This window comes from Hylobates moloch, unplaced genomic scaffold (assembly GCF_009828535.3).
Source record: "Hylobates moloch isolate HMO894 unplaced genomic scaffold, HMol_V3 SCAFFOLD_7, whole genome shotgun sequence".
In the NCBI taxonomy this organism is placed as follows: Eukaryota; Metazoa; Chordata; class Mammalia; order Primates; family Hylobatidae; genus Hylobates; species Hylobates moloch.
In genome coordinates, this window is record NW_026652282.1 from 93,256,403 (window position 1) to 93,275,757 (window position 19,355).

The window sequence follows — 19,355 nt, forward strand, 5'->3', positions numbered from 1 at the left end:
GGAAGGAAGGAAGGAAGGAAGGAAGGAAGGAAGGAAAATCAGGTTCTCCTTTGTATTCCAAAGGGAAGTTTCCTAGAGACTGTAAACTCTAATCAGCCTTAATTCTTTCTAATTATATTTCAATCTGATTAATCTTGTTTTCTATCTCTCACTAGCTCTGCCTTTTGTATGAAGATTTCCAGAATCTAGAATCTTCGTGTTTATGCTGTATGTGTTACATACACAAACTAGCTACCCCACATCATTCTGTTCTGTTTCAGGCTGGGACTTGACAAGCGCAAGGGCAGTATGGAGCAGATACTGTCATCCTTGAAAGCCACATCCAGCTAGGGGAATGGGAACCTATTGATTGATTTAAACATTTTTTTTTTTTTTTTTTGCTTGGAAAGATGGGAAGGAGAATGATTGCTGTCTGACCTCAGGTCTCAGCAAGGTCCCTGTGGAGTAGCCAACCTCCATACCACTCAGTGAACTGAACCACAGCCAGCACTGTTAAGCTGAGTGGGAATGTGTGTGAAATTTTTTAGCTTGTTCAGCAACAGTTATTTCCTCTGGAGTCCAAGTGCCAGCCCCAGACCAAGCCAGAAAAATATCTACAAGCAAAGTGGCAATGTAAAGTAAAACCCCATGAGACTGTCCCCTCTAAATTCTTATCTTCTATTTACATCAGTTGGTGTCTAATCCCAACGACCACCAGCTTCCAGATAGGGCTTATTGGTAAACCATTAGGAAACAAACTCTTCAGCAGTCAATGTGACAGCAGTGGTCAGATTCAGAACCCTACTCCAGGGTGGGGCGGCTGTTGCTAAGGAAGATTACGGTTGGGGTTGACATAGAGCTGCCTAAATTAACTACCACTAATACAGACATGGATTAAAACCAGCCCTACCCTCTTTTCTCTGGATGAACTGCAGTAATTCATCCCATTGCTAATCAACTTCCACTCCACCTTCACTCAGCTGCCTTCTGTAGGACCACAGGCTAAATGACAGAAAAAGTTTCAGCTTGAAAATGAATGACACCATCCATCATTCCCAGAAGCCTCTCCTAGAAGATGCTGAGGAGGCAAATTTCTATTCCCAACTCTGAGTCCACCAAGCCAGAAAAAAATGCCGGCTATTGACAGCGTTTTATTACCATGCTTTGTATAGTGGGTAACATATGTTAGAACAAAGGAAGGGGAGAAGTCCTCCTTGGTACATCTCAATTAGTAGCTGGTACATCCAAGAAGCTACTGCATTCTTAGACTAAACCTTCACTGAGTCATACCATTCTTATTCATTGTTTAGCCAATGTTACCTCACAATGCCGGCCCAGAAATCAGATTGCTCTGTATATCCAGGGCTGATTATCTGTTAAGTATGGTAGGCAAAGTGCCTAGGGCCCACAGCACTGTTATGGACCCATGAAAAGGGTTTAATTTCTTTGAAAACCAGAAACATAAATAAACTTTTAGGTTGGTAAAAATGCTTTAAAATGTAATATTAATATATACATCTTTATATCAGCACAATGGTAGTTTGTTTTTTAGTGGAGGAAGAGATCCACAAAGGCAAAAGTGCCTAGGGCCCACCAGAAGCATAATGCATTCCTAAGTTTATCAACTATTCCTAAAGATCCAAAATCTAAAGGGTAGGATGACCTGCTAGAGAACTCACACTTCTTTTAATCAGAGAAATCTGGGAAAGCGCAAACATCAATTCCCAGCAGGAGACAAGTCAAACACTTGAAACTCCAAGCAAGGCAAGGCTCCATTCTCTTTGCAAACAGCAAGAGGAAGTTCACCTATCAACTGCCATATTAAATAAATTGTGGAGGCAAATACTGCCAGAGGGAGGCTTTTTATCAAGGCTGTAATGTCTCTGGTGAGTAAGACCAGAAATGTTCTGACATATAAATATTTATATACGACTTCATCAGATGAGACAGCCAATACTTAAAAGAAACAGGGGCACAAGTGTGTGTATGCAGACACAAAGAGACTTAGAGAGGTGCTGGTCTCTGGCTCAAAACCTCTTTTAAGGGATATTATCATGCTGTGCGAGCCATGCAGACCCCTAGGGTCTTCCAAATTATTGCCAGCTGGAGAAGTATGGGGTTGGTGCAATAGAAAGTGTGCAGTCTATTTAAATGGTAAACACTACTTATGGAAGTTAAGTCTAATTAGTAAACCTGACTGATTCCTCCAGTGAGACTCTGCAGCATGGTGTGGTGAGTGGAAGGAGTGCTTATTTGTATAGGACTAAATCTATTGTGAAGGTTCTAAACCTGGCAATTGATATTACTTCCTCTTTACCACTAAGGCTAGAGAAGCCAGACTTTAATGCCTATGACCAATAGGATTTTCCTAACCTCTTACAACTTTGGGGGACATTCAAACATCTTCTAGAAAATTTGCCCCTTTTGTTCAATTTCTCCTTTTCCTTCTATAGTTTATATCAGAGATGGATGCTCTAAAGTCCTGCCCTTACCATGGGTGAATAGGTGTTAACCTTTGCAGTGATTGTTGGCACTCTATCAACAAAGCCCTTTTTGATTTAGTTTATAAACCCTATCAAAATGCAGTGGTGCCTGTTTTCTTTCAATTTAATTATTCCTTTCAGCCTTGAAGGTTTTTCCTTTTCAAGATTCTCTAATTAAAATACAAATAAATACCTGAGGCAAAGACCAGTGATTCCCAAAGTGCATTCTACCATATGGTCATAGATTTATATTTAAGGTTTGGTGTTCAAACAAGTTTGGGGAATACTGGTCTAAACACAAGCAGATTTCTTTGTAGAGGGATTCTTGGAGTCTTTTTTCCAAGAGGAGACTATACTATGTAATGTTACTGAACTTATTTGACCACAGAATATTTGATCAGACTAGTGTTACATATAGCGTAATTTGAGAAATGTGCTCTAAATTGATAGGAGCTAACATAGTGAGGATTGATTTGTTAGAGCCTTACCAACTAAATCCATGGACTATGATGAAGGCTTTGAGAAAATCAGACTCAGAAAATGTCTGATCTATCTGAGTTAGGGCTTTAAGTGGTAAGATAAGACAAGAGCACACACTTGGACTAAGGGCTAGCTCTATATGTTATAGTGTATACATGACATAAGTAAGTTACACGGGACATTTTGGCAACCAACTACATATAAAACAAGAGCTAGCAAAGAAAAAATGGGACACTGGACAGACTAGTTTTGACAGATCTGGAGCATGGGAAGCTGCCAAGAAACAGATCCAATAGCGTGACCCAGTCATAGCTCCATCTGCCTAGTCACCTCTGAGAGTCTTTATGAGCCAAGGCTAGCCCTCTGGTCTACTGGAGAATTTTGCTTTCTGTTCCCAGCAATAAGGACTATTCAAATCATCTGGATTTTATTGATTTACTGTCCTAAATCTTTATCTGAAACAGACCCTGTCTGCTACATTTGACACAGCTGCCCGCACCTGCCTTTCAGTGTTCTCTGGATACATCTTCATCTAGTTCTCCATGGTTTTCTCTAGCAATTCCCGGGCTCTTATGCCTACCCACCCATTTAATGCAAATGTCTACAGGGCCTTTTCCTTGGACAATTTCTCACATGCACCCTTGGTAAGGTCATCTACTTACCTGATTTTAACTACCATCGTTTGAAGATTACTCCCAAGCCTGTATCTCTAGCCAAGACCTTTCTCTTGAGTTCCAGATCCATATCTATCACTTTCTCCTTCTGGAGTCTCCACTTAGATGTAGCAAAGTACCCCAAGTTCAATGCATCTAAACCCCCTAGCCAGGTGTGGTGAGACACGCTTGTAAGTCCCAGCTACTCGGGAGGCTAAAGCGGAAGGATCACTTGAGCCCTGGAGTTTGAAGCAGCAGTGAGAAAGGATCATGCCACTGCACTCCAGCCTGGGTGACAGAGCAAGATTCTGTCAATACATAAATAAATAACCCTACTTCTTGCCCTGGCTTTCCCTGCCTCAGTGAGTGGCCCCACCATCCACCCACATAACTGAACCATAAAACTCAGAGTCACCTGAGTCCTCCAATTCCCTCACTTGTGGTAGGCAGAATTCTAAGAATGACCCTTCAATGACCCTGAACTTTGTATATTCTCCTCTCTTTGAATTATAATTATGAGTTGCCATTCCCATGATTATGTTATGTTTCATGGCAAAAGGGCTTTTTTATGTAATTAATGTTACTAAATTAGTTAACTTTGGGTTAATCAAAGGGGAGATTATCCAGTTGGGACCATTTTAATCACATGACCCCATTAAAAGCAGAGAATTTGCTCAGCCTAGTGGTAGAAAAGGAAATCAGAGAGATTCTAAGCATGAGAACAATCTGATGTATGTTGTTGGCTTGAAAATGGAAGGGAACATGTGAGAAGAATGTGGGTAACCTTTAGAAGCTGAAAACATTTCTCAGCTGACATCTAAGAAGGACATGGGAATTGGAATCTGCCCCAAACCTTAACAAGCATGGAACTAGACTCATCCCCAGAGCCTCCAGATAAAAGCCTATCTTATCTGACACCTTGACTTCAGCTTTGTGAGGCCTTAAGCAGAGAATCTAGTCAAGCCTTCTTTAACTCTGACCTACAGAACTGTGACATAATAAATGAGTGTTGTTCTAAGCTGCTATGTTTGTGGTAACTTACTACACAGCAATAGACAATTAATACACCCTCAAATTCAATTAATCACTAAGTTCTCCAGTTTCTACCTCACAAATATTTCTTGGCTTTGTTTTCTCCTTTTTTATTTCCACTACTGCTGCCTCGATTTAGATCCTTCTATTCTCCTGCCTGTACTACCACACAGCCTCTATCTGGACTCTCTACTAGTTTTGTCTTCCTGAAATTCAAAACAACAGTGACCTACTCAAACTGCATATCTGATCATATAATTTCCCTGCTTAAAATCCTTCAGTGGAGCCTGGCACAGTGGCTAACACCTGTAATCCCAGCACTTTGGGAGGCTGAGGCAGGCAGATCACTTGAGCTCAGGAGTTTGAGACCAGCCTGGCCGACATGGAGAGATCCCCTCTCTACAAAAAATACAAAAATTGGCTGGGTATGGTGGTCCACGCCTGTAGTCTCAGCTACTCAAGAAGCTGAGGCTGAGGTGGGAGAATCGCTTGAGCCCAGGAGGACGAGGCTGCAGTGAGCCAAAATCATGCCACTGCATTCCAGTCTGGGCAATAGTGATACCCTGCTAAAAAAAAAAAAAAAATCCTTCACTGGCTTCTGTTAACACATGGTAACAATCAAGTTCTGATACGGTTTGGCTCTGTGCCCCCACCAAAATTTCATGTTGAATTGTAATTCCCAGTTTTGGAGGCGGGACCTTGTGGGAGGTGATTGAATCATGAGGACAGATTTTTTCCCATGCTTTTCTCATGATTCTGAGTGAGTTCTCATGAGATCTGATGGTTTACAATTGTTTGGCACTTCCTCATTGCTCGCTCTCTCTCCTGCCACCATGTGAAGAAGGTCCTTTCTTCCTCTTCACCTTCTGTTATGATTGTTAGTTTCCTGAGGCCTTCCAGTCATGCTTCCTATTAAGCCTGTGGAACTGTGAGTCAATTAAACCGCCTTTTTTTTCATAAATTACCCAGTCTCAGATAGTTCTTTATAGCAGTGTGAAAATGGACTAATACCAGTTCCTTAACATAGTTTACAAGGTCATTGCTAAATATTGCCTTTGCCTTCCTTTCAGCTTCATCTTCTGCTGTGTCTGCCCAGCACCTTACCTGTAATGCAGGGTTTCTCGACTACTATAGACATATGGGGCCAGATCACTCTTTTTTTGTGGGGGGAGGTGCTGTTCTGTGCAGTGTAAGATGTTCAGCAGCATCCCTGGCCTATATCAACTAGATGTCAGCAGCACCCTTTCCCTAGTTGTGACAACCAAAAATATATCTACCAAGTGTCCCCTGGACAGCAAATTGTCCTGGTCGATGACAACTGGGCTAATGATGAAAACCTGCTGTGGTTCCCTACACCCAAGTTGTTTTTTATCTCATAAGCTAACATCACAAGACCTGAAGAGGGTAGAATATGTGGTATTGACTATAAAAGTATTCTAAATCTAGGAAAAATTGATAGACTGGAATTCTAGAAGCTCCTTTTTATGTTCCTTTTTCAAAATAAGCAACTTTGGTGGTTTGGGGGAGAATCTGTGACCCACTGGATTGAAGGTCCCAACTGTTTAGAATGCATCTTTGATTCTGGAAAGTTAGGAGGGCCAAGGTAGGACTCAGATTAAAAAGAACAAGAAAATAGCTTCTTAGGATTTGTTCTAGCTTTAAGAAAAGTTAATAAAGAAACCTTCATGTTTCCTTCTATATTGTTTAGGCAAGAACTCTGGGGGACAAATATCTACATACAAAAAAAAAGACTGTGAATTTCTTTGTTTGGAGCATGCCTTGGGGTACATGTTTTAGAAACATGAGTTTGGTGGTTAGGGGACAGAACATCAAGAAACCTCAACACCCAGCAATTCTATTACTAGATATATATTCAAGAGAAATGAAAATATATGTCTATACCTAAATCATGCACAAATGTTTATAGCAGCATTATTAATAGGCAAAAGATGGAGCAACCCAAATGTTCATCAAAAAATGAATGGATAAATAAAATGTGGTATATCCATACAATGGAGTACTATTCAGCCATAAAAAAGAACAAAGTACAGATAGATACACGACAGAACATGGATGACCCTTGAAAATATTATGCTAAGTGAAAGAAGCTAGTCACTTAGCATATATATATGAATCATAAAATATGATTCATTTATACAAAATGTTCAGAAAAGGCAAATCTATAGAACTATAAAGTAGATTAGTGGTTGCTTAGGGCTGTGGGGGATAGAGGGTAGGAGAGGTAATAAAAATATTCTAAAATTGACTTTGGTGATGGTCACACATATCTGTGAGCATATTAAAATCATTGAACTGTACACTTTGAATAAGCGAAAAATGTGATATGTGAATTATATCTCAAGATGTTACAAAAGAAAATAACCCCAACAATTTTTGACATCTCCTTACTCCCCTCCCCCAATCCTGCTTAGCATCACCAGAAGGGTATAGGATATTTGACAGGGAAGTTCAGATAGGTCTGGGTGGGAACTCTAGGAGTCTAGAACATGGCAGGGGCACTGTCAAGGAACAATAGCCCATTTTAGCCTCTCCTATCAAGACCCCCTTTTTCCCCACAAAATAAGACTAAGCCAGCCTTACTGATACAGCCTTAGAGTATTATAGAGTACTTGCATTGCAGAGTATTGTAGAGTACTGTTCCACAACATCTGTATAGGAGAAGCTCCTGTGTTACATTAGTTCACACCCACAGTTCTTAGAAATTCTAAAAACCTTCAGAGGGCTTGGCTATATGAGCCACTGTTCATATTAATTTAAATTAAGAAAACTACCTTATCTTTTCTTTTCAACAAATAGTGCTAGAAAAATCAGATATCTGTGTGCCCCTCCCCCAAAAGAACCTTGACTCTTATCCTGTACACAAAAATTAACACAAAATGGATCAGAGATTTAAATCTAAGAGCTAAAAATATAAAACTTCTAGAAGAACAATTTTTGAGATGTTGGGTTAGGTAAAGATTTCTTAGATATGACACCAAGGTATAATGCATAGAAGAAAAATTAATAAATCAGACTTCATCAAAATGCAGGAAACAACAGGTGCTGGAGTGGATGTGGAGAAATAGGAACACTTTTACACTGTTGGTGGGACTGTAAACTAGTTCAACCATTGTGGAAGTCAGTGTGGTGACTCCTCAGGGATCTAGAACTAGAAATACCATTTGACCCAGCCATCCCATTACTGGGTATATACCCAAAGGATTAGAAATCATGCTGCTATAAAGACACATGCACGCGTATGTTTATTGCGGCACTATTCACAATAGCAAAGACTTGGAACCAACCCAAATGTCCAACAACGATAGACTGGATTAAGAAAATGTGGCACATATACACCATGGAATACTATGCAGCCATAAAAAATGATGAGTTCATATCCTTTGTAGGGACATGGATGAAACTGGAAAACATCATTCTTAGTAAACTATCGCAAGGACAAAAAACCAAATACCGCATGTTCTCACTCATAGGTGGGAATTGAACAATGAGAACTCATGGACACAGGAAGGGGAACATCACACTCCGAGGACTGTTGTGGGGTGGGGGTAGGGGGAGGGACAGCATTAGGAGATATACCTAATGCTAAAGGACAAGTTAATGGGTGCAGCAAAACAACATGGCACATGGGTACATATGTAACAAACCTGCACATTGTGCACATGTACCCTAAAACCTAAAGTATAATAATAAAAAAATAAAAAAATAAAAAATGAAAACTTTTTTCTCTTGAAAAATTAAGAAAATCATTAAGAAAATGAAGACATGCTACAGACTAGCAGAAAATACTTGCAAATCATATATGTAACAAAGGACTTGTATCTAGAATATACAGAGAACTCTTACAACTCATTAATAAGAAGCCTAATAACTCAATGAAAGAATGGGCAAATGATCTGAATAGACATTTTTCCAAAGAAGATATACAATTGTCCAATAAGCATGTGAAAATATGTGTGATATCATTAGTCACTAGGGAAATGCAAACAAATCAAGAAAAACCACAGATACCACTTCACACCCACTAGGATGGATCTAACAAAAAAATAAAAGATAACAAGTGTTGGTGAGGATGTGAAGAAACTGAAACTCTCATACATTACGAATAAGGGTGGAAAATGGTGCAGCCACTTTGGAAAACCATTTGACAGTTTCTTAAAATTTTAAACACACTATACAGCCCAGCAATTTTGAGATATTTACCTGAGATAAATGAAGACATAAATCTACATAAAAATCTGTACATGAATGTTCATAGTAGCATTATCACAATAGCCAAAAGATAGAAACAACCCAAATGTCCATTAATAGACAAATGACTAAACACAGTGTGGTAAATCCATACAATAGAATGTTATTCACACATAAAAGAAATGAAGTACCAATATATGCTACAACATGGATGAACCTTGAAAACATTATGCTAAGTCAGGCAGGCCAGGCGCAAAAAGCCACATGATTCCATTATTATTAAATGTCATAAATAAGATAATCCATAGAGCAAAAAGTAGATAAGTGATTGTTTAGGGATGTGGAAGTGGAATAGGAGAACTAGAGGGCAATGTCTAAAGGGCACAGCATTTCTTTTTGGGATAATGAAAATGTTCTAAAATTGATCGTGGTGATGGATGCAGACCTTTGTGAATATACTAAAAGCTGTTGAATTTTATACTTAAAATGAGTGAAATATATAATGTGGGGATTATATTTCAATAAAGCTGTTTTTAAAAACTGTTTTTGGAGACAATGCTTTCTCTCCCACTTTGAGGGAATGACAATAATGAAACAGATGAAAATAAAGAACTAAGAACAAAAAGATCGTTGCTTCAACAGTTTTAAATGGAACAGCCTGCATCCCTGGATAGATCAATCCCCACTTGATGAATCTCTTTAGTCTACTCAAGAAATAGCAATGCATTTAGCACCAGTGCTAACCACCCCCATTAGCAATAATCCTTCCCTAGCACTGAAAATAGCACCACTGTGATAGAAATAGCTTAATAATGGCACTGTCAAACACTTGCCACAGTTTTAGCAGGCTGGCTTTTGTCTTGCTTTGTTTTGTGAGTCCTCTGCCTTTTGCTCTGTATACCACCCACAGTGTAAAGAAAAGGGGGTAAAATGAAAATTACAAGTTTGAAAATATTCTTTGGTGATGTCATTGCAGGCAGCAAGAAAGATCTGAATATAAGAATTATGCAAATACCATTTAGAGGCCATCCTAGAAAGCAATGTATCCACCAAAGTAAGTACTACATCACATTGGCAATCCTTAGGAACATAGAGAGGTAGAGTACATTCAGAAGAGTGAAAACATGTCTAGACAGAACCAACACTATGAGGTGGATACTTTGTTATTGTGGAACTAGAAGGACTCTTACAGGTCATATACTACGGCTCCTTAAAAAATTAAGGCCCAAAAAGAGATGTGATTGGCTCCACATTACATAGCTAGAGAAGAACAGAGTGAAGACTAAAACTCAGGCCTCTGAATCCCAGCCTAGGGCTCTTTCCACTTGCTGAATGCTAGACAGTGACAGACTAGTCAGCACAAGAGACTGGAATTCTATGCCAAAGCTTTTGATTGAATCGGCCAAGTCACACCTCTATCACTGCTCAGAGCCAGGAGCATCTCAACAACAATAAAACTCTAAGAGGATAAATTACTGAAGAAATAACTGATCACCAGGCTACACTTAGTCTTTTCTTTCCAGAAGGGCAGTATATTCGATGTTTGGCCACTCTTTTAAAGTGTGAAATCTACCACCACATATGAGATGGTACTTTGCAAACTGTCTCCTTTCACAGAGCCCAGCCTGGCTTTTCACCTTTGTTCTATTACACTTCATGCTCAAGCCAATCCTCCCAAAGCCTTTCTCTAGGAACCTCTGAAAGGTTGGGGAAGGAGAATTTTGGTAATAAAAACATCAACTTTCCAGCCTTGATCTTCTCAAGTGAAGGCCAATGATAAATGACTTCCCTCTTGGGGCATAATTTATGGCCACGTGGCCTTTTCTAATGAGCCCAATGTTGACTGACAGGGTCATAACACTAGGAGAAGGGAGAGGTTGGGTCTGAGAGAGCTGGAGGCCAGGGAGTATAAATAAGATCAGATATTACTGGGGAAAGCAGAGATAACAGGGGAGAGAAAAACTGTCTATGTAGGCAAAGGAAAAACACACCTACCTTGGTAGGTGCACTCAACATTTCCAAGGTTAAATCCAATCTGTCTTCCTGTGTTTCCTGCAATTGCCTTTGTGCTTACAGCACCCAGTTCTTTTGTATGGCAATGTGGAAAGGGCAAGTCTTTCCTAGAATACTAAGCAGCAATTGAAACATCTCTCATGCTCTCATCTGTATATTATGCATCAACCATTTCCTTAAAACCCCTGTACTAGTTTCCAAGGCTATGGATAATCTTGGAATCAGCTTAAACCTCTCCTCTGTTATTCTGAGACCTATAATCTCAGATCCAAGTAGTCGGTGCTATAAAGGTACAGACAAAAACATAAAATAAATCCATCCAATTGAAAATTGGCCCAACAAAGCTAAAACAAGCACTAAAGGCCATATTTATGTCTTAGGTATGTATATTGAGGCAATAGTGAATCTCTACTTGCACAGATTCTGGGTGTGGACAAAACTGAATCTAGAGATGTCAATCAGTGTAGCATGAAAATGGATGTTGTGAAGACCAGCTGCACCCCTGTGTATGATGCCAAAAAGCTGGAAGTCTGTTATTAAAGCTCTGCAATTAATTTTAAGGCCAGAACATGTATCTATTAAACTACTACTATCATGTGAACCAGAAATTTGGGTCCCAGTTTTTATGTATCCATCACTTTTATGCATGAAAGTCGATGTGTACTTTAGTTATGGAAATTAATATTTGGATAATTTTGTCAACACTCCACAACCACTCCAGCTGCCAAGGAATCTAAAGAACAATTTTCACCTGCAAGTGAACTAATATGCATCACCGTCCAATCCTCTATCATGTCCTCTTTGACCTCCTAGAAGTCCATTTTAATCCCTGGGAGTAGCCAGAGCCCTACCAACTACTTCTTATATCATTAATAACTTCTTAGTGAGGTGAGGAATCAATTGGGGTGTCTTCCTACTAGTGGTGGTTGGCTTTTCTGTCTACACAGACCACAAATATCTCAGAGGCAAGAGGGCAGGAAACCAAACTTCTATAACATCAAACATAAGCCCTAAAAAGATCAAGGGCTCTAAAAGACACATTCAAACAAAATAAAAACAGAGAGAAAGAAATGAGCCATGTCTGCAGATTGCTTGTCAATCAGTGTAAGCCAATCAGTCAAATGATACACACAATTACAGAAGCAACAATAAATTTGCAATAACCAACTGGGCTCTTTTAGCTGATCATTATTTATATGAAGAGGGAAAACCATTTGGTTTGGTCGATTTGGAATCCAGTTATAGTGAACACTGAAATCAAGCGATGGCCTTGATTTCATGAATAAATCGTTCCATAACAAATAGCCTTGACCATACTTTGTTCTTTACAACTAAGTGCCTTGTGTCATGTGTAGCCAAAAACATGCATTGGAATCTCATCTAAGCAAGTCAAGCTATTGCAATACATGTGACTTCAGCCTCCCCAAAAAAGATTATATTCGCAAGCAGTACAAGTACCCACTAATAATCAAAGTGATTGACAGGTGTTAACATTAGTGCTGTTATCACCAGACCTGGGAAATGAGCTGAGCTCCAAAATTTTGAATTTGGCACCAACTTTCACTATACCCAGCATCTATTTTGTAATTAGTAGTTTTGTCCATGTACCCCCAAATTTTATTTAATGTCCTTGCTGTAACAAAACAACAATGTTTAATTTGTGGTTACCCTGTGCATACCAATGTTACCATTAAAGTTACGGTAGTTAGTTCCTAATCATCAGTGTTTTATGTAAACAACATTTTCTAGTGCACTCTGTGCATGTGTGTGTGTGTGTGTGTGTGTGTGTATCTACATATATGTGTGTGTGTATATATACATACATATACATATATGTATGTGTGGGTATGTGTGTGTGTATATTTCATTAAAAATGTTTGTGGTTAGGCCGGGCGCGGTGGCTCACGCTTGTAATCCCAGCACTTTGGGAGGCCAAGGCGGGTGGATCACGAGGTCAGGAGATCGAGACCATGGTGAAACCTCATCTCTACTAAAAATACAAAAAAATGAGCCGGGCGTGGTGGCGGGCGCCTGTAGTCCCAGCTACTCGGAGAGGCTGAGGCAGGAGAATGGCGTGAACTCGGGAGGCGGAGCTTGCAGTGAGCCGAGATTGAGCCACTGCACTCCAGCCTGGGCGACAGAGCGAGACTCCGTCTCAAAAAAAAAAAAAAAAAGTTTGTGGTTAAGTAGGATTGAGATGGATTTCCTTGCTGTAGAACTTCTCAGAGCATTCAATGTGCCAATGAGCACTGTGAATCTCTAAGAATGGCACACAATTTGCAGCATTTTACTGCAAATAAGGCAAACCTTATTTGCCCACAGAATTCTTTTTGGAGAGCTTTTTGGGGTGGGGACATGGAGACATTTCTCCTTAGAATGTATTTAGGGAAATGTTGCTTTAAATGTCTGCCCTCAGTGACTTCCAAGTAAACCACCAGATAGAAGCCACCTGATGGAATATGCACTCCTTTGGAAGCCCCCTATCTCTTCTGAAAGACCTAAGGATAATGTCTGGGGAATTGAAAGAAGGGTCCTCAAAACATCCACCTGGGCCATCTGAAAATCTGTTTATGTCAGTTCATTCAATCAACAAACATTTATAGAGAATCCATAATATACCAGGAGCTGAGCATTAATTTTTTTAAAAGGTTTGGATTGCTTTCACCCTCCTTAGTAGAGACAGAAATTTTCAAAGATAAAGTGATATTTGAACCAGGTCTTATAAGATGACCTCCAGGGGTCAGGGTGGGCAGAGGAAGACATTTTAAAGAAAGGGAACGTATATACAGAGGTACAGATGCCTGAAAGGGCATTGTTCAGATCCACTGGGCACCACTCTATTTCTCTACATGAATGTCATATCATATACTGGTATTTTGTAATGTGTCCCCCAAAGAAAGGGAACTGATGCTTAAAGGAGTTTGAGAGAGCTTGCCACTCTGCATGGCCTGCTGTAGGACAAAACCCTGTGCATCACTGGACTGGAGCTTGCTTCCCTAGGAGATGGAGGTGTCCCTTTATATATTATTTGGAACAAAAGCAGAATGCCAAGGCATGATATATTCACAAATGTTGGAAATTTATAATAAGAATGATAGAGATAAAGTAGGGGGAAGAGGCTAGGCATGGTGGCTCATGCCTATAATCCTAGCACTTTGGAAGGCCAAGGTGGGCGGATTGCCTTAGCTCAGGAGTTCGAGACCATCCGGGCAACACAGTGAAAACCCGTTTCTACTAAAATACAAAAAAATTAGCCGGGTGTTGCAGCATGCGTCTGTAGTCCCAGCTACTTGGGAGGCTGAGGCAGGAGAATTGCTTGAACTCAGGAGGCAGAGGTTGCAGTGAGCCGAATTCACACCACTGCACTCCAGCCTGGGTGACAGAGTGAGACTCTGTCTCCAAAAGTAAGTAAATAAATAAATAAATAAAGCAGGGGAAAGAGAGCTAACATTTATTAATATATGAAAATTGCCATAAATCTCATTTAATGATGAATTGTACGCATATATATATATATATATATATATCCATGTGTCAATTTACAAAGTGCTTTCATATCCATTATTTGATTTGATCCTCATAAGAGTCCTGTGAGCATGGTCAGGGCAGGTGTGATCGGTCCTTTTGTACAGAGGAGGAGCGTGAGGTTCAGGACAGTTAAGTGGTTAAGTGACAATATCAAGACTAAAGTCCAAATCTTCTTAATCCCAGTCTTATGTTTTTGATTTGCATATTCCTATATTACTTCAGAAGGCTGAAGACACAGGGAATCAGATTTATGCCTAATATAAAGAAACTCTAAAAATCACAGATGTTGAACAGTGAAATAGGCTGTCTTATAGTCTTATAGAGTGATTGTAGAGGATATCCATGGCTTAGGTGGAAGATTAAATGTCATGGTTTCTAAAGTCATTCTCAACTCTGTGATCCAGTGATTCTAAACTTTCTATGTCCTATTTCTCTGAGATGAGGCTTTGGCAATCAGGCCTATACTTAGACAGCTCCTGTTTATTACATACATGGTGCTTAGAAGATAGACACTCTTAGAGAAATGCTTGGGAATTGGAGATTTTCCCAACATCACAGACAAACCCATTGCTTCAGTACAACAAACACAGGTCAGGTATAACCAATGCGTCCAGGTAGCTCTCAGATGGCAAAATGATGGGAAACAAAGGCCAAATATTTCTCAAAAGTGCGAAGTACCCAGTACATGGGTGAGTTTTCCCTGAAACTTAAAATCTTGGAGCACACATTATTATTATCAGAAATTATAGGAGGAGGCACAGGTCTGCATTTGAACACTCATCAGTAACTTCGATATATAGTGAATCCGCCTTTTAAGAATACCTTTTCTATATAGTTGTTTAAGCACCAAAGGCATTTTAAGAGGTAGAATATATGGACTGATACTAATCCACACTTGTCTTTTCTGATGGGAGATCAGGATTCTCTTTAGAGCCAACAGAACCAGCCACTGTTCCAATTCCCTTGGAACATTTTTGTTGTATATTTACAGCTCCCTATACTCAAGAGAATGGTGCATCTGTCTGATGGAGACGCCTGGCTGCATTCTTTCCCAGATATTAATATAGGTGGCACTTTAGTAGTATAACCAATGACATGAAGAACCTGATTTGGAGGGGGAACAGATGGCAGCATCTTTCTTGGGCTAATTTTAGGATCCTGAAATAGTCCCTTTCTCACACAAACCATCAGTGGAACCAAATTAAGACAGCTATGTCATATGGAAAAGAGAAAGAGAATAAATATGGTTTAGTGTGAGGCAAAGACAACGAGCCAGAGGCTTCAGTACTTTCCCCGTATCTGACTTCTTTCAGAGTATATGGAGGTCACTTCGACTTCCTTTTTATCAAAATAGATGCTGAGCACCAATGTGAGGGTATCTAAAAAGTAATGAATGGGCAAATATCATCTTCAGTCACATGTATTGAACAATGAAGGTTGCATCATATAATAGCTAAATTCATATTCATAAGAATTCATAGAACCTAGGTTCTAACACATCTTTCATAGCAGATAAGGAATGTGAGGTTAAGTGACCATTCTGCATGGTAAATCAGAAGCAGATTGAATTTCAGAGCCTCAGATTCCTGATTCATTGCTTTGCCTGCTAAAAATACCTTTTCTCCAAAAGAAACATATAATATCAGGTTGTGATGATGAGATGTGGAGGAAGAGTCCGTCTACAAGAAATGATATTTTAGGTATAACATGATCATCTAAGAATTTAGAAAAAATGGGAAAAGTACTTTGAAAAAGTACCTACCTGTTTTCCATCCAGAGTGTAGAGTTTTTTGACAACTCCGGTCTCCAGTTTGATGGCTTCTGTGATATCAGTGAGGACTTGCTCAAAAGAGTGGGCTGTCTTCTTGTTCAGAAGCACACGCACAGCCTTCCGAGGCTTCACCCCACTGCGGATGATGGTAACCAGCTTCGGGCGCACAAAGTCCTTGTTCTCCCTGGCCTGTGCACTGTTGCTGCTAGCCAAGGACTGGGGGGCTTTCATATTGGCAGATGTTTTTACGTTGACAGACCAGTTGGGATTGACATTCTTGGTGTACTCCACCTTTTTAAAGAAGTTGTCTGAGGAACAGACATAGCTTTCCCCTAAGGCAAGAAATAAGTGATTACGTGATTAGTTTAATAGCAGATATATGGATTATTCTAACCAAACTAATACACACTGACACTGGAGTAGAACTTTTCAATAAATGGTGATACTAACCAACCTTAGGTGCAATTCCTAATTGGGCTAAAAACTTGGTTCATCCAAATTCAAGAGTAATTCTCAAAACATCCTTCAACATAATGACACACCTAGTTGAAGAACTCTGTAAAGCTAAGGGTTCTAAGGACAAAGAGCATGTCTAAATTTAATATAACAAGTGGAGTTCCAAGCTTGATATGGTTTTTTTTAATTTAAACATTTATGTTAGTTTCTAGTATGTTTAGCTTTCAGGGGCATTACTGGAGCATTTTTAACATCTCTATTTCTTAAAATCCCTGTCCTATTTTTGGACTCAAAGTCCCATCCCTTTGTTATATTATGAACCAAGGAAAACTTTCAAAGTTAAAACATTTTTATGCCAAGTTAAAGTGAACCAAATAACCTTGTATATCAGGCATACATACATACTTGATAAGAAACCAGGTCGTCCTTTGCACAGAGTATATGGCCAAGTATGGAATATTGAAATGTGAAATGTGTGTGCATATGTTGAATGTTTATATGTGTGTATGAGTGTGTCCTCTACTCCTTACACTACACTAGATAGAGAAACTGTCTAAATAACAACCTGTACATATAAACACCCTAGCTCTTGCTTGAAAAATACTCTCATGTTTCTACCACTCACCCTTCATCTTTCCATCCTTTCAAAGGATGCACATAAGATCTGTGTATTCAGGGTCATCTTCACCAGTGCTCACCCTTGGCTGCCACAAGTAATGAGGTAAAGAAGTGAGAATACATTATACAGCCTGATTTACAGATTGGAAGGATCTAGTGTAATTTTCACATTTACCTTGGGCTAGAGGAAATGACTAATATCGCAAAAGAAATGCAGGGATCAGAGGCAAGAGGAGGGGATTGGACACCTGGGACTATGAGCTGAAGAAAATAGGAAGAGAGATAGGCTCAGCCTGGGGGGAGAGAATATTGGAAAAGGTTGCATTTGTTGAGTAAAACACATTAGCCTCAAGGTATCTAGAAGTTCATTGAGAGGTTGAGCTGCAGAAACAGTGTGATTTAATCAGGCTTAAGCCATTGGTAATAACCCTAAATAAATAAATAAACCCCAGCCAGTGCACAGAAAGCATTAGCTCTCTTTGGTCTCACAGGAGAATGCATTCAGAAAACCAGGTGGTAATCACTCCTTTCAAAATTATTGCTTTGCCATACACCAAACTTTCTTTGACTCCCTTGCTGGTTAATTCAACCCAACCCAAGTGATTATAGGCCGGAGTCTTTAATTTTTGACTTAAAAGGATGAAGGAAGGGGTCCTTTTAGTGTCTCCATATATTCACAGCCAATAACCCCCATAACCTTAGAAATGGTCTCTTGACTTAGCAGTTCACCAGATTCATTGGCACCTTGCAGGAGGTCACTGCCTTTGAGTCAGATGTTTTCCATAACTTGTCATGTACTTTAAAACTGTCAGACAACTGGTGGTGTGGAAATGTGTGAAGCTATACATCTCTCTTGAGATCACTGTGTACCCTATTAGACTTTGGACTTTTGCTCCACTCTTAACTTTTAACCCTGGAGGTGATATGATTAAACTTTCCAGAGGGCCCAGCCCTCAGCCAAATCTATGTTGAGCACCTTCCAGTGGTACATTTTAGTCACTCCACTCTCTCGTTGGGCTGAATATGGAGTAATGGAAAAAGCGCAGCTGATGTGATGTCAGTCAGGATGGGGTCCCCAACACTTCCTAGTTGTGCACTCTAACCTCCCTTGGCTTCAGTTTCTTCTTTGCAAAGCAAGGGTGATAATAAGAATACCTACCTTGTGGGGTTGTTGTGAGGCACAAATCAGATGATGGATAAAAAGTGCTCAACCCATGGCCAGGTGCGACGGCTCATGCCTGTCATCTTGGCACTTTGGGAGGCTGAGGCAGGTGGATCGCTTGAGATCAGAAGTTCAAGAGCCTGGGCAACATGGTGAAACCCCATCTCTACTAAAAATACAAAAATTATCTGGGCGTGGTGGCACATGCCTGTAATCCCAGCTACTAGGGAGGCTGAGGAAGGAGAATTGCTTGAACCTGGGAGGCAGAGGTTGCAGTGAGCCGAGATCGCACCACTGCACTCTACCGTGGGTGACAGAGAGAGTGAGATTCTGTCTCAAAATAAATTAAAATAAAATACTGATCCCAGAGCCTGGAACATAGTAAGCACTTGATAAATTTCTGTTATTATTAAGCCCCTAATCTTACGGAATAGAGGCGAGAACAAGAAGGAAAGAGCAAAGAGGAAAAGAGGAAAAAATTGCTGAGAGAAAGAGACTAAAAAGAGGAATAGAAGCTGAAGAGGAAAAAAAAGAGAAGGTATCAAGGGCAACCACCTAGGAACTGAGCTGTGATTATGATATGACATGAGCACTGCTGGGGGCCTGTGATTCAAGGATAAGATTTCCTGCTGGTTGGAAGGAGGCTTCCAGTTGTGGCAAATGCCAAATGTAGGAGATTTATGCTAACACCCAGTAAAGCTGCTGCTGCCTCTGCAGAGGCCCGCTGAGGGCAGGATATTTATCGTCGTCAAGAGTGATGACTCAAGAGTCACACAGACCTGGATTCAAATCTCAACGAGGCACTTAAAAGCTGTGTGACCTCAGGGAAATCACTTAATCTCTCTGAGTCTCAGCTTTGCCATCTCTAAAGCAAAGATAATGCACTAGGTGACATCTGAGTCCCTTCTCGGTCCTAGAGTCTATAAGGAGGAATCCTTCTCTTTTCCATCTCAAACAGGCTTGAGAAAACA

At 40.0% G+C, this 19,355-nt stretch overlaps 1 protein-coding gene across 1 annotated transcript in view; it reads right to left on the reverse strand.

Annotated features, from left to right (window-relative positions):
* DCX (doublecortin) overlaps nt 1-19,355 on the reverse strand; it is an 87,043-nt gene that overhangs the window by 55,771 nt on the left and 11,917 nt on the right. The window contains exon 3 of the mRNA XM_032757481.2: nt 16,140-16,480. Coding sequence (XP_032613372.2) covers nt 16,140-16,480 — 341 coding nt within the window. The remainder of the gene's footprint in view (nt 1-16,139; nt 16,481-19,355) is intronic.